Raw genomic sequence first — 25,294 nt, 5'->3', positions numbered from 1 at the left:
CAACAACAAAAGCAGGAAAAAGAAAAAGAAAACAGTATTTGAGTCGCGCTGCGGAGCTTTGGCAGAGACTGGTTTGGGTGTAGTAGTAGAAGTAGCCGCCTAGACACAGCACTCCATTCTGCTCTCACTCAGTCAGGAGAGGAGAATTGCTGAATTGAATTTTCCTTTTCTTTGTTATTATCTCACCAATCCCACTCTCATCTTCCTCTCATTGATTCAGTTCCCAAGGTTGTCGTCATCATCGACGATTCCGCGCTGATTTCTCCATTGATCAATGCTTATAACAAAATACAACAACACATAAAACTCATTACTCCAAATCCTTTTCCCGATTCTGTTGTCTCGCCAAGATGCAAGGGTTTACAGCAGCAACTACAGATTTCACTGAACTTCAGTCTACTATGCGAGCCATCGAGCATGCCTGCACTTCCATTCAGGTTTCAATCACTCTTTTTTTTTTCTCTCTTTCCACTAGGTAGAGAAGAAATAATGTAGATAGATGTAAGGATACAAAAAACTTATTTTAAGTAAGATGTAAACTCGGATTGGGAATCGAAATGCAAAAATTATGGCTTCTTCTGATGTCTGTTGCCATGCTTGCTGGAATATAATCAAAGACTGGAGGAGTGAAATTTCATCAGTCATTATTGTTCAGATATGTTTTTTCTGTTTAGGAATTTGGGATGAAGGTTAAAGTAGTGTGATATGATCACAATCACACTTCTGAAAAATGACTGTATGGTAGTATACTTTTTTATTTATTGACCATTGTTAGTTGTTAGTTTTTTGTTAGTGGGGGGATTTGAACCCATGACCTCTCTCTCCTCCCTTCTCCCTTCTCCCTTCTCCCTTTACCACCAAACCAACCTTATAACTCCCTTATGGTAGTATACTTACCTTTTTCCCCTTCTCTCTTGTAAGAAAATCATTGGAAAAGATGCAGGTGTTAAGCTCAGGAACAATGCAAGTGCATTACTACTTCTGAAATCTATTTCATTTATTAGTAGAAAATATTTCAGAAGCACTGAATGTCTCTATCAGAATCTTATTATTCATGTTTGGAATCTTACGATTTGGTACAATTTGGCTACCTACTGATTCGTATCATAAGATGACTCTTAAATGACTTTGTATCTTAGGATACATGAATGATTCTCTGCAATTTCTTGTCATCAATACGAATCATACAATTCATTGTTTTTTTTTTCTTTTTTTACTTTTCTTTCACCAATTCTCATGAAAAATTGAAAAGTTATATAAGCTTAAATTTTTAAATGAAAAGAAATTGAAGGAACACTTCTGAATTTATCCTATTTGATTATTCCACTATTTTATTTGTCAGTCGCTCATTCCAATGCACGTACTCTGTTTTGCTATTTAATTGTTTTGTTTCCATTCTTCTAAAATAAAGGCTTCACAAACTCAGATAAAACCAATGGTTTTGTTCTATAAGACTTTTGCTTAAGTTGTTTCCATTTATATGATATATTTGAAGTAATTATTTTTTCATTGTCTCTGAATCTTACAATCCAATACAGATTATGATTCATGATTTAGCTTAGCAATTCACGATTCGAATCCCGATTTGATAACCTTACATCACTGTCAGATTTTCAGCATTCATAAAGTCTAGGAAGACTAGCATACATTATTTGCATGTAAAACTTTTTGGGAAACCTCTCCCTCTCCGTATTCAATATATCCCTAGATTTGCAATGAGTTGGGAAATGCCATGGTCCCACTATTGTCTTGAGGTGATATTTTTTTTAACACTTTCTACTTCAAATTCATGTGGGTGTAAGTATAACTCATAGGAATGCAAATACATGTGTCATCATGTTCTTATTCTTTGTTATGCATTTATTTTCAGATGCATATCAATCCAGGAGCTTCTGAGGCAGTTATATTGTCATTAGGCCAGTCTTCTCAGCCATATAAGACTTGCCAATTCATTCTTGGTGAGTTTACATGTTGTGTGACAAACAAAATATCTGCCTTTTGTATTATGCAAATGATACTGCTAATGCAAATAATCATGGACAGGCAAGAATGTGCACATTAACTTGGATTGTATGTGTTGATGGACATATTGTTGATGCCGTAGTTTACTTAGTTGAAATCATCACCGTGCAGGATCTACTGCCCTTTTAATATGTGAAAATTGCAGTTCGAATAATTTACTTAAGAATTAAGATTTAATATGTTTGTCAGGTCATTATAAAGCATTTTTGGTGTTGCTTGTTAGTTGGATGATGAAAATAGCCAACTTGGAAACAAATTCAGCATTATAATGCTATGCTTGTTCAGTGATTTGATTCGTCTCATCAGCAACTATATAAGTGACTTCATTATTTGGTTCCTAAGGTTAATTTTGGTTGTCATTAGTGATGAACTGGGCAATAATTTATGGTTTAATGGAGATTATACTTATCTTGAGGGTTGTGTTTTTCTTTAATATAGGCAGTCTATAGAGCATTAATACTGCATCTTAATTCAAAATAAATCATCTCTTGGTCATATGATTACCTTGAGAAAGTATAATTTTCACTTTTTTGGATGCATGCTCAGTTTTCTTTCCCTCATTTTTTTTGTAAAAAAAAAATCTTGGGTAAATTTCTGCTTTTTCAAGAAAATTTAACAACCAAATCCATGGGATCAAACTAGTTTGGATAGATTATTTTTGTTTTGGAACATTTTTGTCCATCATTGTTATTCATTATACACTATTAAATGCCCTTTTTAAGTTTTTGCATTCTGAGCACTGTAATTTGTTTGGTATTTAGTATTCTGGTTTAGATCATGCTGATACCCTAATGGTTTTGTCTATGCAGAAAATTCCCAGGTGGCAACTGCAAGGTTTCAAGCGGCTGCAGCAATCCGAGAAGCAGCTATTAGAGAATGGGGTTTTCTTAGTGCTGATGACAAGAAAGGCTTGATAAGGTCTTCCATAACTTTGATTCCACTAACTTTTGTGCTGTTTTTGATATTTACATCATGAGTGGCCTTGTTCATATAATTTACAATTGAAGATCTTTCTTCTGTACCTAATAGTTGTTGTTCCATTCATTACCCAAAAATATGTGATATGTGTGAGGTTTCTTGCATGTTCCAGAAAGTAGAGATTCTTATGTCGTGTTGAGCACAAATCTTGGTGGTTGGGAGAAGTTATGATATGAAAAATAAAATAAGAAAAAGAAACGAACTTTCTGGAAAATGGATTTTGCTCATGGACTGCAAAATTGAATGAAACACAAAGAATACTTAAAGAAATACAAAATCTCGAAATAAAATTCAGAAGGGCGTATCAATACTTATCAAGACTGTAAAATGTGGTTGATGTATGTGTACCATTTGTTCTTTAAGTTTGCTAATTGATCCATCTACATGTGATGCTTGCAACCATGTATGCATTACCAAATGAATTGCTTTAGCTTCAAGTAGTATGATTGTTGCCAAATCCTTGCCTTGAGCTGGGAGCCAAATCTCTATAATGTGTCACATGTTTGATAGTTACAAGGCAACTCTCTATCAGACTCAGTCATGCTACTAGTTGATCTATTGTTACTTATTCCTCTTTAAATATTTGTTACTTTCAGTTTTTGTCTATGCTATGTCATGCAACATACTAGTTCTCCTGATGGCTATGTCCAAGCAAAGGTTTCTTCTGTGGCTACTCAGTTGATGAAAAGGGGTTGGTAAGTAGTGCATTCTGTTTTTGTTTTTAGTTTTATTAAGAGCTTAACTGAATACATAACATGCATATTCAACCATGTCTCATCAATAGTTGAACACTGGATTCTTTTTGTTACATACTTTTAGCATGTGTGTGTCTTATTACTTCAATGAAGATAATGGAGGAGTGTCAGTTTCTCATTGAATTGAATGATTAGCTTTGTGGGTGGGAGATGCTATATGCTGTCTTAGAACTTGAATCACCAGAGGGCGATATGGGAGTGAGTGCAGATGCTGGAGAGATTTTGTCAAACTGTTGTATTGTAAAAAATCTTACAGTGCAGATACAACTCTAGTGCATCCATATAAATTATTTACATTCAAAGATCGTTATTGAAATTCTTTTTCACTTTCAATAAGCATCAATGACTTCTAAAAAAATATAAAAGTATTGTATAAATAAAATTATATGATTGCATAAATTATTTATCTATCAAATGAAAATAAAAACTTTGTTTATAATAAGTAAACCCTAAAATGTGTCTAGAGTAGGCTGAGGCTTATAATATGAAATTGTTGATATCATATCCAATGGCTGAACTTCTTAGGGACAGGGGGGTGGTGTGGCCTCCAAAACTATTTTTAAAATTACACACTCACACGAATATAAGTTAAGGCACATAATATAGGAGTATTTGTTGGTTGCGGAAGCCATGAACAAAAGCTAAGGATCAAACCTTGCTCTGATACCATAAACGAATCTGAGAGGTAGAGAGAGAGAATTGAGGTTTAGGGAAAACTCTGTTAAGAGTTTCTGTTATTGATTTGTAAAACCCAATGATTCAATACAGTTTACAAATATATATAGTTAGACTATCTGTCTAACTGTCCTAACTAACAACAGCTGTCATGACAGCTGTTGAGTGGTAAAGTAACTAACTAATAACTAACCTGAAGGGTTAGTTATCAATAAGGAAAAATAAAACTGTACAATGGAGTTGAATACTCCTCTACATAAGTTTTAGGCATTACAGAAAATATTAAAAAATAAGCATGTGGAAGGCAGAGCATGCAGCAAACTTCAGTCTTCCACAAGGAATGAAAGAGTTGAACTTCAGCCTTCAGCCATAAAGAGAAAGCAAAAACAGAGATGAGAGCTGGAGAAGAGAGCCAGTGAGGGTTGAAGAGCAAACATAGAAGAGAAATGGAGAACCATGAGAGAAGAGGGAACTGGAGAAGGTTGGCTGTTAAGGTAGAAGTGTTGGGGAGAACTAGATTGAGGGTCGTGCAGCAGCATTTAGAGCATCCAGCATAAAAAAATATTTTTTTTAATGGTTCACATGACCTGACCTGGTTTGTTCGTAGCTGCAAACATGCTTTTTGGAGTGACAATCCCACAATTCAATGCTTCTAGGTGATGATCCAACATGACTCAGCATCTTCTGCTAGGTGCATGGCTTGAAGGGGAGGCAAAAAAGAGTTGGATCGTATGATCCTGTGTGTTGGAGTGTGATTTTGACAACATTGGCGAGAAACTTTGAGTCTTGTAATCTTTTCTTTAGATATTAACTTTGCTACAACTATGAAAAGCTTTGATTTGGTTGTACAGAAACTATAATTGATTTAGTGATATATCTTGCATTGGACTTGTTCTATTAAAAAATGCATAGCAGTGAAAATTCTTTCTATTTTGAGCATATATAATACCAAGCCTTGTGTATTTTCCTTTGAAGGAAAATATTATTATATTATTGCATATCAGTATTGGATAAGGTGGTTATGGATTCATCTCTCTTATAGTTTGTTTGATCAATATTTGTATTTGTAGGCTTGAGTTTGTACCTGCAGAGAAGGAGGCTCTTTTTTATCAGGTGCCAGAATATTTGTTTCTGTTTGTAGTTTTTGGTCTCAGTATTACCCTTTGCATGTCTGCTTTCTTTTCTTCCTTCTTCTCCTCATATTTCTGGACTCAACGAATAATTTGGTCATAACTCTATTATATGCATGAAATGTGTCAGTGGGCTGTTCAAATCTCTCAAAATCTGTAACTTATACAACCAAGAAAGAGCTCACCAGTACATTTTCACTATTCATAGAAAATATTAATATTTTATTTTAACTGCTTTGATTCATCTAGCAAGTAAGTTGATTGTGGACCATTGGATGAAAATTTGTTATTCCACTTCAGGAAGTCAGTGTACTATTGAACAATTTGTGAGTGATGTACGACTATGCTTTGCAAAGAGGTTCTGAGTTATGCTAAATTAAATATGTTGAGTGCTTTTTGTGTCTGGTGTAGGCGGTATTGGTAATTGTATTTTACCTAAACTGATGTTATAGGATTTGCTTTTCAAATAATATATATTTTTGTATTTAATTTTTTAAAATAGAAAGTTGATAAGAAAAAAATGCATGCCCATTATTCATTGTCTGGATCAAGAAGAATTTTTAATTCATCTAAATATTAAAAATAATAATAAAATAATTTTTATAATTAAAATAATATTTGATTAAATTAGTGAATATTTTATTTATATTTTAATATCTTGAGTATTAATATTTTTATTCTTATATTATTCTTATGCATACAAATGAATGGTGCAACTTTTTAAATTCATTTCATTTATAAAGTGAAAAAATAATTCACCTTTAATTTAATTTGAAATTGCATAGTAATATGAATTTAGCAAAATTTGAAGATATATATACCTTATTATTTTTTTAAACAATCTAGCTTCAAACATTTTTTTCCACAAAAAATTACCTAAACCCCTGCTAAGTAGTGTTAAGCAGATCTCAATCCTAATAGAGAATGGTGTATCGTTTCTAACATGGAAAGAAATAAGCTAAACAATTAAGGTAGATCAGTTATGTGTTTTACGGGTGAAGAGCAAATCAGTTTTGAAGACTTTAGTTTGTGATGAAAAAATTAAGAGTTCAATTACTAGAAAAATTATATACAAAAGTGTTTTAAAAGATATAAAATATATTTACCTGTTTATTTTTATTTTTTTTCATGTTAATTTTTTTATAATTTAAAAATAGAGACAAAAAAACCTGGGCAATGAGGAGTATGGATAACTAGTTGATTACACTGATGACTGAACAACTGGAGTAAATTTGAGTGGGTAGGTTGGGTTTTTTCTTTGAACAGAAACTAATTGCTGGGTTGTTTGGTATGGGATTGAAACATTTGAAATCCATTACTAATGTGTGAAACTAAATTATTTAAAAAAAATTCTAATTAAATATTTAAGAAGGCATTAGGACATAGTCTTATCTTTCTCTCTCTCTCTCTCTCTCTCTCTCTCTTAGTAGAAGAAGAATATCTTATCTTACCTGATGCCACTCCCTACTCATCTTTCCAAGTCTTCCCCAAAGTTAAAGGGAGAGTTAGGGTATCCTTTCCAGATTTTGGTTGATTTATCCTGAAATATCAGTATATTCAAAAGGATACCTAAATCATAGTGCTCCAAATTTTAAGAACCTAATGTTATTCTTTGCTTTATCTTTTCTATGTCTTATACTTAACTGTAAGGCAAGATTTTATTAGGATATCCATTCAGGATTTTTTATATGCTCCCAAACATCCACATTTCATGCATGTCTGACAATTTCATGTACTGCAGGTGAACCAGGCTATTGTGGGCATTCATGGTATAGATGTGCAGTTTGCTGGAATCAAATTCCTCGAATCATTGGTATGAGATATTTTATGATTAAGAAATTTTAGCCATTTCGCTTATTGCTTTGGATGTTAAATATACCTGTTTTTTAATTTTTGATTTATATTCAATATCTGTAGGTATCAGAATTTTCTCCATCTACTTCAAGTGCTATGGGACTTCCAAGGGAATTTCATGAGCAGTGTAGGAGGTCACTTGAGCAGGACTACCTAAAGGTCTTTCTAATTTTGAATATTTATTTTCACTTTTCTCTTACTAAGTTGATTGAAGTTTTTTCATTAGAACTGACAATTATTTTCTGAATTAATATTAGTTTTTCCCTTCCCCCCCTCTTATAGACATTCTACCACTGGACACAAGAAGCTGCTTCAAGTGTCACAAACAGGATTATTGAATCTGACTCTGTTGTACCAGAGGTTAAAGTTTGCAGTGCTGCACTGGATCTCATGCTTCAAATTCTGAATTGGGATTTTTGTAGCAATACTATTGAAACAAAAATAAATGTAAATGTCTTCTCTGCTGGAGTTAGACAAGATGGGGATTCTCTCAAAAAGTCTGAATGTCACCTAGTGCAGGTAATCAGTTGGTTTGCTTATTAACAATTTACATGCATTTGATAGAATGAAACATAACACACTGATTGCTGTCATAACTAGAAATTTGGACTAAATCTCCCATGGTTTGGCCTTCATTCTGTTTTTTATGCTTACATGCAGCCTGGTTCAGATTGGCGTGATGTGTTAATATTAAGCGGTCATGTTGGATGGCTTTTGAGTTTATATGCAGCATTGAGGCTGAAATTTTCATGTGAAGGATACTGGCTTGACTGCCCTATTGCAGTCTCTGCTCGAAAGCTACTTGTACAATTTTGTTCTTTAACAGGAGCTGTATTTCTTTCTGGTATGAGTATTCCTCGTCTTCCTTTATGCCAATTGTATGTTCATTTTCGTAGAATGACAATCTTCAGGTTGGTAAGTATTTTACCTGTCTTGGCGATGAGATATATGGTTTTTTCAAAGGATGGATTTGATAGAGATGTCAAGCAATTTTTACTGAGTTTTTTTTTTTAATGACAGAGATGTCAAGCAATTTTCACTGATAGTAAGATCTTTCTTGATAAAGTGTTCAATTAAAGTAGTTGGTCCTTGCACAAACTTTATCTTTTCTAAGAGAGATCTTCTGGAAAACATGGAATGAGACTATAGTGATAAGGGTTTGGCTTCTAGAAGTGGATATTTCTTCAAAAGTATGAAAATCTTCATTACTACCTTTGCATTGGTTGATTCAATATCAAAATTTTCAATCTGTTACTCTTACAGCTGTACTGCTAGATTTTTCCAGATAACTAGTTATTGCTCAAAGCACTCCTGATCAGTCTTAACATTAGGGACTCAGTTCTCTGTATCACCATTGCAACATGTCCCCTACAAAATTTAAGTTTTGGAAATTTTTTATTTGAATTTCTTTGACCTTGTTTGTGCCATGATTTAGATGATGGAAAAATGCATGAGCAGCATCTTCTGCAGCTCCTATCTGGGATAATAGAGTGGGTAGATCCTCCAGATGCCATTTCGAAAGCTATTGAAAATGGGAAAAGTGACAGGTTTGGAGGATATTCATCTGCATAATGCATGTGTGAATGCACCCACCCACCCCTGCAAGTCTTTATATATATATGACCCTCAAATTGATGTTGGTTTCTTTCAGCGAGATGCTTGATGGTTGTCGCGCATTATTGGCCATTGCAAATGTAACAACCCCCTATGTGTTTGATGGTTTGCTAAAATCTATGAGGTTATTGTAATAATAATTTAATTTTTTAGGTGTTTCTCTGTTAATCATAATGATTGTTGACATAAATTGATGTGAGTAAACTTTTTGTTTTGATACTTCAGGCCCATCGGTACTCTTACTTTTTTGTCAATGTTGATGTCTGAAGTAATTAAAGTCCTCATGACTAGTAACACAGAAGAGGAGACTTGGAGCTGGGAAGCACGTGATGTCTTATTGGATACTTGGACTGCCATTCTAACGGTATTCATTTAAATAAACTTATTTGAAACAATTACCTTTTTCTTCTAACTCTAATAACATTTCTTCAATGTAAAATCAAAATTCTGAAGCTTGTTTAGTTCTGGTCATTACACTGAGCTATATTTATTGTTCTTTCCAGCCAATAAATACTATCAATGTGAATGCTTTGCTTCCATCCGAAGGGATAAAAGCTGCTGCCAATCTCTTTGGTTTCATTGTAGAATGCGAGCTACGATGTAAAACCTACATGCAACTTTCTATAATGCAGTCTTTTTCTGTCCTCTTGCTTTCTTTTTCCTCATCTACAATCTTATGGTAATGTGAATTTTCTTTTTATTTAGTGGCCTCTGCGACAGCGTTTAATGATGAGGGCGATTCAGACCATCTTCATGCTTCTGTATCTGGTATGGACAGATTATAAACCTTGCACATGCTAGCATTATATTGTAATTTATGTTCTTGCTGATATTGTCTTTGCCATTGCTGGATTTTCTTTGAGCTATTGTCCTATTGAAGAAATTATAAAGCAGATATGGGCAGCAGACAGATTCCTACTTTATAATGTGAATATGTGATTAGTCAGGGCTTGGTTGAGAACTCTATTTAGTGCTGAAAATGAAAAGTTGTTGCCTAAAATGATGTAGTGGTTTTTGTTAAATACTTATTGAAAATTAAAAGTCAAAATGTGCTAAAATTGCATGGTCTTTGATGCCTTGTTGGAGTACAAGTGAGTGCCACATTCATGGGTTAGAAACAAGTTAAATGATATATAGCAGGGTAATGATTCCAGAGTGCCAAGACATTTTTTGTTCAAACAGGTCACTCATGCTGAAAGCCCACTAACTCTCTCACTCAAGGACAAGGGCTCACTCATAAATTCTAATATAGTATATGAGCATATATGTAAGGGAAGAACTGAAGCCCAAATAAAAGAAGAGTAGAAAAAAATTGAAAGACCCAACCAATAAAAAGCTCAGTAAGTGAAGACAGACCTGTAGCTTCTAAAACTCAATAAAAAGAAGCACAAGTTTAGGCAATAAAATGAAAGTAGTAAGTGTGGCCTTTGAGACCCAAACATGAAGTACAAGCCAAAGCTGGAAATTGAAGACAAGTTAGAATTGGACCAATCTAGTTGGAGTCGAGGAAGTGATGGAAAACAAGCCATACATTGGTATTTGGTGGGTTACAAATAAGTTAGAGTATATAAGCAAAGGGGTAATGAGTTCAAAGTGCCAAGGCATTTTTAGGACATAGTGACCACTCAAAGCTGAAAGGCCACTAACTCACTCTCACACACTCTTTGACAAGGACCCACAGATAAATTCTAACATGCCTTTAGTTGTAGCCCCTTCCTTGATTAATTCAGTCTATTTTCTACTAATAGTAGAGTACTAGAACTTGAAATGGAATGGCTAGGGACCTAGGGTGGGGGCAACAATATCATACAAAATACTTTAAAGAAAAACCTATAATACTATATCGCAATTTGAAATGAAATATAGCTCAAAATCATTGCATTATTATTGTACTATATTATTATTAATCGGAGTGAAATCTTGTAGTTTTATTTTGAAATCTTAAATAGGAAGAGGGTATAATAGTTATCCACAGATCAATCTCATTTATTTTATTTAATGAAGATGGTTTCCTTTAAAACACATCCAGTTCTTGTTTGAAAATATCATCTAATATTACAAACTTAGTATTATAATTTTTCATCACCAAAAATTCGAATAGACATATCATATTAGGGCTTGATGAATTTCCTGTTTTTTTGAATGATATTGTCTTTGCAGCCATGGATGAAAGGTTAAGCTGCTATGCTCTTATTGCAAGAGCATCTGTTAATGTTACAATTCCTTTGCTCATTAGAGTATTTTCAGAGCGGGTTGGATGCCTTAATCAGGTTGGTTTTATATTTGAGTAATGTTAGCAACATACTCTTTATTATTGGTTAAAATTTATTGGGACTTATGAAATGATGTGGGTCACCCTCAATATTTAACAAATCTCACTTATAATTTTGCAAATCCCAATAAAATTGTACCAGTAGTATTGTGTTAGGAAACGAGTTGTTAGTATTTCTCTTTATATTTTTTTATAACTGTTTTAAGGTAATTAAATATCAATCAGAATCATAAGTTTCTATGTAATAATAAATACAAGATAATGTAAAGATAAATGTAATCTAAGACTCTCCCTCAAGCTTGAGCATATATGTCATATGAATTGAGCTTGTTACAAATGTGGTCAACCAGATAGAAACTAAAGGCGGTTCGCTGGAGACGCGTAATGCGTCGTGTGTGAACTTCACGCGCCAGGGTCCTGTGTGGGGCCACGTGCAGTGGTGTTTTGAGTTAGCTACGCACGTGGACAACATGACGGTATTCAGCGATGGCAACGGGTATTGTTCACCCGTGAAAAAAGCAAAAAGATCCACTGGGGATGCCTTGAGGCAGAAGAAGAGAAGATCAGTGAGACACTGGCCAGAGATGCATCATGTGTCGAGTGTGTGAACTTCATGCACTAGGGCCCTGCATGGGGCTGCATGCAACGGTGTTTTGAGTTGGTTGCACACGTGGATGGTGTTCGGCAATAGGCGACAAAAGTCGAAGGTGAGCTCCGATGAAAAGGTGTCGGGAAGTCTGCCAAAAGAGGGCAGAGCAATCACACACTATTGTTCACTGCGAAGAGGGAAAGAACCAGCAGAAGCCATGATAAATGAAAACAGAAACACAAAATGCAATTAAAACAAAGTGCGAAAATAAGACTTGACAAACAAAACAGTCCTGAAATGGCCCGAAACTGACTGAGCTTTGCGCGCCTCAGTCATCCGACGGAGAGGTTATTGTCGGCTGCCGGAAAAGGAGAAAAAATTTCCAGAAAGAGGGACAACGAGCATAAAAGTCCACTGGAATGTGGAAACAGGTCACCAAAAGACAGGAGAAAAGCAGAATGGTCCACTAGAATGTGGAAATAGGTCACTGGAAATAGGACGGCAAGCAGAAAGGTCCACTGGGACAGTAGACCACCGAATAAGTGACGGCGGACGGTGGTTGCTGGAAAAGTTCTCGGGAAAGGAGAAAAGGTCGCCAAAAGGCAACCAAAGCAGAAAGAGGTCCATCGGGGACAGTAGGTCCCTGGTGGAGAACAACTTTCGTTATTCCCGTGTCAAGAATAACCTAAGCTCTGATACCATATAACAGTGTTTTACTGTGTAATGTTGTGTGTCTTAGATGACTACATCTCATCTTTATTTATAATGGAGAAATCAGAACCAATATTGATTACATATCAATCAATTACTGATTATTAGGTAATTAAATATCAATCAGAATCATAAGTTTTTATGTAATAATAAATACAAGATTATGTAAAGATAAATGTAATCTAACATTTTTTATGGAGGCTAACTTTCTTGGATAGATATTTTAGATCTGTCATCTATAAATTTGCTTTTCTGCCCCTTCCCTTGTTTCTAGAGATTACTAGTTGTTCAGATCACAAAAAATTGATATTAGTAATTGTTCTGACCGCAAAAATTGATATTGGTAATTGTTGATACTGCAAAGAATTGATATTTATAATCATTCAGACCACACAAAATTAAATGAGTTCAGATTGCAAAATTTGAGATGTGAGCCATAAGCAATGTAAAACATTGAGGATATGTGTGATAATCTAAGGGAATGCACCCTATATAGAAGTGTTCTAAGGGGAGAGAGAGAGAGAGACAGAGAGAGAAACTGAGAAAATCTCTGAAAATAAATTTGAATATTTTTGTTATGTATTCAGAGTTCTCTAATTCCTATTTATACAAGATTTACAGCAAGGCAGCAAACTAACTGTGAATAGATTCTAATAGAATATTGACTGACTCAAGAACATTCTAGAATATAACAAACACCAACTTGTAACAGAAATCATGCACATAGCAGAGGCACCACGCTATATACTGTATCGCCAAGGAATCCAGGAAAATAATCAAGCAAGGAGCTCTCACCCCTGAAATATTAGTTTATTTCATTTTTATTACGAGCCCAGTGTCCATAACCAGAAACCTGGAACTGCTATCAAGATCTTTACTTTCGCTTCCTTCCATACTCCATTGCAATCCATAAAAATGGTTTAACATCTGTCATAAACCACTACATTCTAAGTATTATGGGGGGATATGGTCTAGGACTCTAGTGACTGTTATAATTAGCAAGCAATTAAGTTACTATAACTGTGTTTCTTGTCCTTAGATTGTTGCTTTTAGAATGTTAGATTCTCTCTCCATGTTGCTGCCCACAAATGATAAATGAATCTTTCTAGGATGCCCAGCCTACTAAATGCCCTCACAACTCACAAGGAAAAGGTTCAGCTCTTAGTTTACACCCACTAAGATACAATACAACTCAAAACATCAAAGCAACCATTAATTCAGCATTCTGTCATCTATACTGCCACCCACATAATCATATGGAGCTAGGGTTATCAAAACCCCAGAATAATGCTTGGTACTCATCTTGTGGGTGTACATTACCTCACATAAAGTATAAGTGGAAAAATCAGAGTTTAGGTATAAAATGATGTGGGACCAGCTAGAATCAAATGGTGATGTATGTGTATTCAAAACCTAACTACATTTTTAGCTGCAATCAAGTTGAAAACTGGTTTAAAATGACAATAAGTTTTTGATGAGTTTGAAGTTTCAACATGATGGTTACTTCATTTTGGTTATTGGTTGAAAAAAATCCTTTTTATATTAATCAAACTGCACCAATTGGATGTCTAAATATATAGTATATAATAAATAGTTTCTCCTTTGACTAAATGCTGCATAATTCTTAGTGATAGGGTAGAAATGTTTACTCTCAAAAACAAATTGAAACATGCAAAATCTAAAGTTCTATAAGAAAATATCATAATATTGACACAGTAACACACACCGTTCAGACTGACTTCTCTCTCTGTCTGTATTTGTATATTTGTTGCATCTTTGTGTTTTTGTCTTATCCACCATATGTAATTATTATTTTGTTTCAAGTTATGTGAATTATTTCCATAGCTCATTATTCACTTCATTTGTAGGGCAGGGGCATTATTGACTTGACTGAAACTTTGGAAGAACTTTATTCATTGTTGCTGATTATTGGTCATGTAATTGCAGATGAAGGGGAGGGGGAACTACCGCTGGTATGTGAATAGTATTTTCTCCATATTTTATGTTTCATTTAGAACTGTTCGTTGGTGCTGTGTATATTTTCTTTTTCGTGGGATAATAAAGAGAAAATACTCTATTTGAAAAAAGAAAAACTGCTTGGGGGGCAGGGGGAGGACAAGATTTACCATAGACAATTTGCCAGTTTGATACATACCAAAAATAAGTTGTGTGTATTTCCTTTATATTTCCATTTTTAGTCCTTTCTGTATATCAAATTGGCAAATCGTTTATGGTAAATCTTGAGGGATAATAGAGAAAATACTCTATTTGAAAAAAAAAATATGGGGGGGGGGGGGGGGGGGGGCAAGAATTACCATAATTAATTTGGCAGTTTGATAGACAGAAAATAATTTTGTGCATTTCCCTTGTATTTCCATCTTTAAAGTTGACAGTAATGTGCAATGCTGATTTAAGGTTATGTCATGTATTTAGGTTCCTAATACGATACAAACCCAGTTTGTTGTTAACGCTGTTGAAGCAGATAAACATCCTGTTGTTTTACTTTCCAGGTAAATTATTTTCTTCTGCTTTACTGATTAGGAATCTGATGTTTGAGTTCTTGCAAAGAATGTTAGCAAAAAATAGTATTGAAATTAACATTACTCTATGCCAATGGTGTACAAATAATTTCTGATTAATATGCAATTTGATGAGCAAGACAAAATGGTGGATTTTGTTACAAATGTCTTGTAGGGTTAGCTTTGTAAGGTTTATTTTGATTAATGCCTGTCTATGAGATATGTTTGTCTGTGAGCACATACATGTCAGTTACTCTGTTAGCCTGAAAACTTTATTTGAGTTAAAGAGCTGTTCTTCTGTATGGGTTCTTCCTTGGATATTGAAGAGTTGAATCATGGCAACACTGTTAATACTTGAGTGCAATTCCTTATGTCAAAGTTTTCATTGGACATAATGTCTGATCCAATTCTGCAACTATAAAACCATGTTCTTTATGCATTAATGCAGCTCAATCATAAAATTTGCTGAGCAATGCCTCAGTCCAGAAATGAGAGCATCAGTTTTTAGTCCCCGGCTTATGGAGGTAATGCAATTTATTCATTTCCATCTTCCATAATGTTATTCTGGCTCTTTTACCTCCTACAGTATTCAGTTTAAATGTCACTTATAGACATCAAATCTGAATATGTTGCTATTGTTGTTTTCTTGTTTTATTTCAGTAGTAGAAATAGTCATCAGAATCTTACATTTCACAATTCTATACAATTCCACTACCTACTGATTTGTATCATAAGATTAATCTTAAATGACTTTGTATCTTACAATACATGAATGAATCTCTGCAATTTCGTATCATCGATATGAATCACACGATTCAACAGTTCGTTAATTTTTTTTTACTTTTCTTTCACCGATTCTCATGGAAAAAGAATTGGAAAAAACACTTATACTATTTGACTATTCACTCACTCATTCTATGCATGTACTTGATTTAGCTATTTATTAGTTGCTTCATTTCCATTCTTCTAAAATAAAGGCTTTACAAACTCTGACATAACTAATAATTTTGTAATTTTGTTTTACAAGACTTCTGCTTAAGTTTTTATCAATTTCTGTTTTAATTTTTTTATATTGAACAGTATAATCATGAATCATCTATATGATATAAATGAAGTAATTTTTCCTTGTTTCTGAATCTTAATATTTAATGCAAATTATGTACGATTCAAAAATTAGCTTGGTGATTCATAATTTGAATCTTGATTTGATAATCTTTTGGGAGTTGGATGTTCTAAAAGTTTGTATCATCATTACTATATACTAATGATGTAGTGTACTATTTTTTGTAGAGTTGTTTTAGTTAAACAACTTGCAAATCTCTTAAAAAGTAATAAAAAAATGATATTACCCTTGGTCATATTTGGTTGTGTATACCAATAGATGCCTTTTTTACTGGTTAAGTGTTTTAAATTATGGTTTTATTTGGAGATTAAGTTTGCTGAATTCAGTCATTTTGATTTTGAATATGATACTGCACTTTGGTACTTCTGAAATTCTTTTCTGACAAGATACTGTTTTACTTCCCAATCCCTTTTAAATTTATGTTATATGCAGTCAATTATATGGTTCCTTGCAAGGTGGTCTCGTACATATCTAATGTCTTCTGATGGAATCGGGGAGAAAATCTTAGATTCAGGTCATCATCATGAGCATAGTTCAAAAAAGGCTTTGCTTTGTTTCTTTGGAGAACATAACCAAGGGAAACTTGTTCTTGATATTATTGTCCGGATATCCTTCATCGCACTTACGTCATATCTAGGGGAAAAGGATTTACAGGTTTGAGTTTAAAATTTCTATCGTTTTAACAATATTGGACATTCTCTTTTAAATAAAGTATTTTGCACATGGTTGTCTACCTAGTTTTCATCTTTATTACTAATGTGATGTATATATGCAAATTCGTACGTTCTTAATTACAATCTTTACATGCATATTTATTTTAATGGTCACTATGTGAATATATTTGATCATATTATGTAAAATATATTGTAGGTGGTAGTTATTGGTGATGATCAATCTGATTATACACAATAGACGTTGTTAGAATTATGGGGTTTTAGGTATGGTAAGAGAGAAGAGGGAGAAAAGAGACTATATAATATTCACTTGTGTACTGTGTTGTATTACAATATGATGTGTTAGTTCATAAAACCTAAAACGCCAACCATTATTTATACTAATCATAATCCTAATTAAAGAAGGAAGTGAATCATGAGATATTAGGAAATAGGAAATATCTGTTGAAATATCTCATAATATCAATGTTATATCTTAAAATATTTTGGAGTATTGATATTTCTTTGTTTCCATGTTGTCTAATATTGTGATTTGTTTCCTTATTTAATTAGGATTATTAGTATAAATAAGGATGAGTGTTTTAAGTGTCTTTCACATTTCAGCTTGTTGTAAATTATCATAGTATACAAGTAAATATTATTCAAATCTCTTTTCTCTTTATTCTCTCCTTGTATTTCTAAAACAATATGATTAATTCTAAGATATTGAAGACAATCTAGTTATCATTGGATACTCTATATAATTCTAAAGTCTTTCACTTATGATTAAAATATTATTGAATATTTTCATGTATCCGAATTGTTGGGAAGTCTTATATCGTCTACCTATTCTTGAGGTGCAGCTTATATATTTGTTGGACAACTTCACTTAATCCCAATTGGTTTAAGATGAAATCTAACACAACTTTTCTTTCAAAAGTTCTAAGATTATGAACTAACTACGCTTATGTTTTTTTTAACAACAAAATTAGAATTAAATATGTAATTCTAAATCAAATTATTATCCAAAACGAGCCTAAATTTGAACATCTGAAACTTAATGGGCAAATGCATTCTTCTTCTAGATTCTGTCAGAAAATGTTGATTTAATATGCATCTTTTTCTTTACCATTTTTTTCTTTTGAAATTTAATATTCCAATTTATAAGCTCTGCAAGTGCAAGTTTATCTGTATTATGTAAAAGATATTGGAATAAATGTCAGACACCTTGCTTTGTGGTTGTGCTTAATGCAATGCATTTTTACCTAGGGACTCACTTGTTACCAGTTACTTCATTCGCTGGTTCAGCAAAAGCATATATGTGTCCACCTTGTTACTCTGGTGAGTCAATGCTTATTTAAGTACCTTTAAATTGACAAAACCCATCAAAGTTTGGTATATTTTCAAATGTTTTTTTTTTCTCATTAATGGGTGATTCAAGTTTGCTAAGTAGTTGCTTATAATAATAGTATGCTCCAAGTTCTGGAGCTCATAAACAAGCAAACTTAGTTCCTATGATTTGCCAGGATAGACTTAAAAGTTTTCATGACTGGATAATGATGACAAAATGATCATATCCTTCCTTTGTGTTTATTATCAGCATCTTCCAATCCAATTTTTCTCATATTATATTTAGATGTTGCATTGATACAATTTTAATTACTCAGGTAGCTCAAGTAGGTTGATTCACATGCTCCAAATCTGTCTCATTTGGTTCATATGGTTCGGGGGGGGGGGGGGGGGGTGTGGGTGGGTATTATGCTATCCCTCTTGAACACCACATAAATTCTTCCTTGGGTAATATAGGTTTACAAACACAAGGTCCATGTCTCCATGATGTGTCTGTCCTTGATAGTTTTAAGGTTTTTCAGCACCTAGATCCGATAATGCATTGTAGTTCTGATGTGGTCTTCAGTAAGCATGGCAACTTTATGGTCAGGCCAGCACAGAGGTTTTTCTCATTGTTTACTTGGTGCTCATAGACTCTCCAAGGTTTATTTTTATAATTGTTGGTTGCTCCAATGGAAGTGAACTCATGTTTAGTTGTTAAGGCTTGATGTATTCAAAGTTCCATTTCTCCCTGAAAACTGGAAAAGTAGTCTGAAATGACTTTTGGTAATGGAGTAATTCTCAAAATAATACTTATCTAATGTTTTATTTGTTTATCGCTTTAGATGACTTCTTAATCATATATTCATGTTTCTGATTGGCTTTATACAATATTACAAGTGTTGGGACATACAAAGGATCAAATTCCCATTTACTATAAAAACAATGGTTATTTTCCACTTCCAATTGTCAGTAACCTTTCATCTTTTAATTCTGCTTGTTACTTTACCAGCTGTCTATGTTATCAGATCTTGATTGTCTTGAACTTCTGATATTATTTGCAGAATTCATGGCATGAACTAGCAACTGCATTTTCAACTGAAAAGACTTTGCTCTTGTTGGACACTGCTCATCAGGTAACATCTTTATTAACTCTACCCACCAGCTACTTTGTTGCTATGGCTTGTTGTCTAAGTGTTATCAGTTTCTTGCTTCAGCGATCTCTTGCACAAACACTTGTTCGTTCAGCTTCAGGCATAAGAAATTCAGAGGCGTCTAGTCAGTGAGTATTTCCTTCAACTTCCTTTTTGCTATAGTTTCTAAATTTTGACACTGTAAAGCTTTGTTTATATTTATTTAAAGGTATGTAAGAAATCTCATGGGTCCTATTGCAACATACATAGTGGAGATATCCAGCAAGAGTAATTTTAAAAATATTGCCCAACAACCAGATATTCTCCTTTCGGTGAGGGCTTGAGCATTTATTTCATTCTAATGTTTGTATACAAATAGTTCCTCAATTTCATCGATGTTCTGTAGGTCAGCTGCATGTTAGAACGGCTACGTGGAGCTGCAAGTGCTTCTGAACCTCGGACACAGAAGGCTATCTATGATCTAGGATTCTCTCTAATGAATCCCATACTAGTTCTTCTTGAAGTGTATAAACATGAGGTAGCATTCACATTTATCAGTATCTTACTTTTATATCCTCAATGCTCTTGACAGAAGTGAGATTTACATGGCTCTTGTACTTTTGGTAAACATATTATATGATCTAAATTGTCCATTTTCTATGTTAGTTTGATTCCTTATAATTAATTGATTTTATTTATTTTCAGTTTGACAAATGTGTCTAAATTTCCCAGTTTCTGACATCTTGTTATTCTGTTCTTTTTTGTATTTATTGTTTAGTCTGCAGTTGTCTACCTGCTACTTAAATTTGTAGTTGATTGGGTTGATGGACAAATTACGTACTTGGAGGCCCAAGAAACTGCGGCTGTTGTTAATTTTTGCACGCGTTTGCTTCAGCTGTATTCATCTCACAATATTGGCAAGGTAAATTTCTGTTATCAATTAGGTTGCTTTTAAATGGCAAATACTTTGAGTGAGGAGGAACATTTTGCCTAGTTGAACTTTCTTTTTGGTACCTAAAAGATTGTTTTGGTTCCTCTGTGGCTTCCTTTTTCTAAATTGTTTGGGTGCATTTACTTGTTATCATAAAATTGAATTATCTAGGGATTTTTATTATCTTGGGGGAATGAGCACTTCTAAGTTGTGCCCTCAAACTCCTTCTTCAATATCTATTTTTTTTTCTTAAAAAAGTTATACTATTGAAGCTTTAATCTGGTTCAAACCATATACATATCTTGAGGTTAGACAGTTGGAAAGGAAAATCTTTAGAAGTCAATGATTACACCTTCAACAGTTAGTATGAAGCATAAGGGATGTGAAGAGCCATATTTATTTACATTTTGTCCCTTTTGCACTGCCTTTCTCTTTGATCCCAATAGCAACAATATAATTGTTTTAATTATATTATATAAAGTCAATATATTATTGTTTTCTAAAATCCCATAGTTATTGCTAATTCAGTTTCTCTTTTTCATTATTTTAAAAATTTTCTCCCTCAAATTCCATTTGCTCATTTTTCAGATATCACTAAGTCTTTCAAGCAGCTTACTTAGTGAGGCTAAAACAGATAAGTATAGAGATTTGCGAGCCCTTCTTCAACTTCTCTCAAGTCTTTGCTCTAAAGACATGGTAAGGATTTTTTTCGTTAATTATTTAGACTGGCAGTTGGAGAGAGAGTACCTGTCTCTCATACACATACTTAACATAGGTGCGACTTAACTGAACAATTCTTAATGTGGCAGATTGATTTCTCATCAGATTCGATTGAAGCCCAAGGCACTAACATATCTCAGGTCATATCAAGGTTACATTTACCTGTTTCATGTTTGATAGTTAATATCTAATGCATGGGTCTTGCAGGTGGTTTACTTTGGTCTTCACATGGTCACACCATTGATTTCTATGGACCTCCTGAAATATCCCAAACTTTGTCATGATGTAAGATATTCCTGTGCTCTGTGGAAATAATACCAGACTGATTGTTATCCAAAGCTGATACTGTATAACTTATTCGCAGTATTTTTCTCTCCTGACTCATATGTTGGAGGTTTATCCTGAAACATTTGCACAACTAAATAGTGAAGCCTTCGCTCATATACTTGGAACCCTTGATTTTGGTCTTCACCATCAGGTAATATTTGGAATGTGCTCTTTCTTTAATAATATGATCAAAGCAGTGAGAAACTGCAATGACAGAGAAACTTCTAAGCTTGAGGAGTTTTTCAATAGTTTAGCATTCTCTTCCAGTCTCCTAAATAAATTTCTCCACTGTTTATGACAGTTCCCAAATCAATTTCTTTTTCCCCCAACTGGTAATTATGATTGTGCTTAGAATTTATGGCTAAGAACTATATCCTTTACTGATTTTGCAGGATGCAGATGTGGTTAGTAAGTGTCTGAGAGCTCTGCAAGCTCTTGCTTCTTACCACTACAAGGAGACTGGTAATGGTAATATTGGCTTGGGTGCCCACACTGTGGGTCATAAGGATTTGAGTGGGAATGTTCAGGAAGGTCTTTTGAGCCGTTTCCTTCGTTCAATGCTGCAGCTACTCCTTTTTGAGGATTACAGGTGAGAATGCAAAGGAAATTTTTTTCCCCCTTTGTCTTTCCTGTTTTACCAAGCCTAAGTTGAATATATGTACTGCCTTTTTCACTCAGTAGGTCATTTATTATCTTCCCCCCTCCCCCCTACTCCTTTGGCAGGAGATTGATAGAAACCCGACTAGTAAGGCAGAGTAGACGGCCCAAGGTTTGGAGAGTCTACTCTAGGAGGAATAAAAAACAATAGATTTAGGAATCTATTGTCTGTGAAGGAAGTTCTTATCTGTAATCATTTTATTCTAAATTTCTGATTATGTTCAAGTTTTTCTTATCTAGGTAGTTTTTCATTCTGTTATCCTAAATTATAGGAAGTTGGAGGAGAATATTTTAAAGGTATGGGGAGTCTATTAGGGGATCATATTCTAGTTTTCTGAGATCATTGTTCAGAGCTAGGCTCTGGAAAGGGGGATAGCAGATTCAGTCTGTAACTCTTTTATTTTAGTAAAATAGATCTTTTGAATTGGGAGAGTATCAGAGATTGATTTTTCAAATGAATACAACAACAAAACCTTATCTCACTAGGTAAGATTGGCTACATGGATCACAACGCCATTCGACTCGATTAAAAACCAAAGCTTCAGAGATATTGTTTACCATGAGATTTGCTTTGACGACTTCCTCCAAGTCTTTTCTAGGTCTTCCTGTCCTCCTTTTCATAGGATTACTAGCCATGTAATATAGGGCCCGTTTGTTGAAACATTCTTTTTTTTTTAAGAAAAGCATTTTTGTTATTAAGAAAATAGTTTTCTGTTTTTTTTTAAGAACCAACTCTTAGAATGTTGGTTTGGACCTAACTCAACCCAAAAAGCTAGCTCATGGGGTGAGAGTTGTCCCCCACTTTTATATTTTATCTTTGTCTTATCTCTAGTCAATGTGGGACTTAGATTTTTTCCAATACACCCCCTCACGTTCAGCACTTTTGGGCTTGATGTGTGGATAATATGATAAGTGATCTGTTTAATGGATCTAGGATAAACTTTGATATCATCTTAGAATGTTGGTTTGGGCCTAACTCAACCTCAAAAGTTAGATCATGGACTGAGGGTTGTCCCCCACTTATATATTCCTTCTTTGCCTTATCTCTAGTCAATGTGGGACTTGAGTTTTCCCAATACCAACTTCTATTTGCTTCTTAAAAATTCACTTTTTTAATAACTTTTTTTTAAGTTTAAACAAACGGATACATATTCTTCTTACTGGTGCGGTGGTGCCTCTTGTGACCTTTGTACATGTCCAAACTATAACTAATTTTGTCTTCTTTTCCTCAATTGGTGTTATCCCAATCTTTTCTCATATATAATCATTATGTATCTTGTCCTTTCTTGTGTGACTACACATCCATAATAATATTCTTATTTTTGTTCCTCTCACGGGCTCACTTTTTTCTCATGTTGTCCCCTTAAAGCCCAACATTTATTATATAGCTAGACATATAGCGGATGTATCAAATGAATGTGTATATCGAATACTGTGACATCTTAGAGCACACCCACATGCTTTATTTTCAAATATTTCATACGTATTTTATAAAATTTATTGGATGATTTAATTTAAACTTGCAAAAACATTTCCTCACAAGTACCTTGTTTACTAATTCCCAGTATAATGTTACTAAAAGGCAATTTCACGTGTTAGCTAATACTGTTGCAAAATCACATTGCAATTGACTAACAGTATTACCCGTTATTTCAGTTCGGATCTAATCAGTGTTGCGGCAGATGCTCTCCTTCCATTAATCCTGTGTGAGCAAGGCCTGTATCAGGTATGCATCTCTGACTTGCATTTGGTAAAAAATTCAATGCAAATTTTCTCAGTTACAAACCTGGTTCCTTAAATTTTTATAGCCAACATTTTTGAACTATGCATTTGGTATAAAAAATTGCTTTATAAATGATCATAATGTTGCTTATTCTCTTCAATGGTGAATATGCAAGTTACTTTTCATATCAGGAATATGTTTTCAAGATTTTTGTTCAATGGCCATCAAAGATCTGTTTTCAATGAAAAACTTTTAGTATATTTATTGTCTATTGGTGAGTTACTTTTCCAAAAAGGAACCTCCATAACTTATATTCCTATTTTCTTTTTTTGGGGGGGGGGGGGGGTATTGCAACTTCAGTTTTTAGAATTTTGTAAGTTGTAATCAGACACAATACACTATTGTTCAATATATTTTAGTATTCCTATTATGATTTCCCCCCTCTATTTTATCAATAGTTCCTGAGAAGATTTGGGTAAATTTCTTTACAGAGATTGGGGAATGAATTGATAGAGAGACAACCAAATGCAACACTCAAATCTAGGCTGGCAAATGCATTGCACACACTAACAAGTGCAAATCAGCTTTCTTCCTCCCTTGATAGAATAAATTACCAGAGATTTAGGAAAAATCTCAATAGCTTCCTAGTTGAAGTTCGTGGATTTCTGAGAACCATGTGATCAACTGTGTATGGCTTGTATTTGTATAAGGCTTGAAAAGAAGAGTTGAGAATTAAGACTACTAATTAAACCAGCAGCTGGAGACAAAAATAGAGAGCTGATCTTTTGCCAGACGAAGTATTTGGGGCTACAGAAAACCGAGTCCTATCTTCACTGGGCATTTGTAAGTCATATATATCACTTGGGGTTGTTTGCAAAAGTAAAAGCTTTTTGGTTTGTCAGAGGCTATTGCAAAAGCAGAAAAGCTGTCTGAAGATCTTAGTAGCAATTCAGTGACAAAATGGTTGTTGAGGCACATTCTTTTCTGTCAAGTTGCATCGTTGTGTAGATATACATTACTATCACTTAGTTTGGCAGGAGCCTCTATATCAACTGCACAAGCACGGAATTCGTTTAGATCTAGAGATGTTAAAGTGTTAAACCATTCCAAAGTTTATGCGAACGTAAGCTTTGAGGGAAGTTGATTCTTCAGAAGATCAAATTCCTAGAGTGGTTTTATTCACATAAGTTTTGCAATTATGTTGTAATAACTATAAATATGGCTCCATTTTAGTTTTGGTGTGTCCGCATGGTATGTTAAGGTCTTGCTCATCAATTGTACAGTTATGTGTAACTGTAACTTCAATTGCCGAGTAAGTATTAACGCCGAATCTTTGATTAATCTCGTTTGGGGAAAAGTCATTCATAATGGATAATTCTTTGCATAATTTGTTACAACATACAACTGCTATATTGTTATCCATTCATAGTGTACGCAAATGTTACTTTGCCGGGGGCAGAGGAGTTGAAAAGTCCATGATGGCCACTCAATGGTAACTTGATAAGAAAGCTCAAGTCAAACACCTAACAATGGTATCCTATCACTGGTTGATCGATTCATTATACTGCCTTTCAACTCC

The 25,294-nt window shown here is 34.0% G+C and overlaps 1 protein-coding gene across 4 annotated transcripts; it reads left to right on the top strand.

Moving 5' to 3' along the window:
• Window positions 1-25,102, top strand: LOC100786647 (exportin-4). Of its 4 annotated transcripts, XM_003553715.5 has the most exons (32): window positions 1-437; window positions 1,871-1,958; window positions 2,832-2,940; window positions 3,597-3,695; window positions 5,501-5,543; window positions 7,302-7,373; window positions 7,478-7,573; window positions 7,697-7,933; window positions 8,075-8,258; window positions 8,850-8,961; window positions 9,066-9,152; window positions 9,254-9,392; window positions 9,532-9,628; window positions 9,734-9,796; window positions 11,189-11,298; window positions 14,469-14,573; window positions 15,034-15,110; window positions 15,568-15,643; window positions 16,675-16,896; window positions 18,165-18,236; window positions 19,289-19,360; window positions 19,442-19,506; window positions 19,587-19,689; window positions 19,764-19,895; window positions 20,136-20,279; window positions 20,877-20,984; window positions 21,098-21,148; window positions 21,216-21,293; window positions 21,373-21,486; window positions 21,728-21,924; window positions 23,649-23,718; window positions 24,207-25,102. In XM_003553715.5, exons 1-32 carry the CDS (start codon window positions 351-353, stop codon window positions 24,393-24,395), a joined length of 3,498 nt encoding a protein of 1,165 aa, XP_003553763.2. In that variant the 5' UTR covers window positions 1-350; the 3' UTR covers window positions 24,396-25,102. The 4 variants fall into 4 exon arrangements, 1 of the variants encoding a protein (XP_003553763.2); XR_005889969.1 differs by lacking the exons at window positions 20,877-20,984; window positions 21,098-21,148; window positions 21,216-21,293; ... (2 more) ...; window positions 23,649-23,718; window positions 24,207-25,102 and having other exon boundaries at window positions 19,769-19,895; window positions 20,136-20,278; XR_003265663.2 differs by lacking the exons at window positions 18,165-18,236; window positions 19,289-19,360; window positions 19,442-19,506; ... (8 more) ...; window positions 23,649-23,718; window positions 24,207-25,102 and having other exon boundaries at window positions 14,548-14,573; window positions 16,675-16,748.
• Window positions 25,103-25,294: the final 192 nt, after the last annotated feature.

The sequence above is a fragment of the Glycine max genome, chromosome 19, assembly GCF_000004515.6.
Source record: "Glycine max cultivar Williams 82 chromosome 19, Glycine_max_v4.0, whole genome shotgun sequence".
Lineage (NCBI taxonomy): Eukaryota > Viridiplantae > Streptophyta > Magnoliopsida > Fabales > Fabaceae > Glycine > Glycine max.
Note: the sequence above shows the minus strand (reverse complement) of the source record. Positions and strands in the feature narration are given on the sequence as shown.

Bases quoted from the DNA above. Each gene is read 5' to 3' on its own strand.
- LOC100786647 (XM_003553715.5), top strand. From the start codon at position 351: ATGCAAGGGTTTACAGCAGCAACTACAGATTTCACTGAACTTCAGTCT. The intron at 21,149-21,215 runs GTCATATCAAGG...TGGGTCTTGCAG, and splicing joins AAGGCACTAACATATCTCAG to GTGGTTTACTTTGGTCTTCA. The intron at 21,925-23,648 runs GTGAGAATGCAA...CCGTTATTTCAG, and splicing joins CTCCTTTTTGAGGATTACAG to TTCGGATCTAATCAGTGTTG.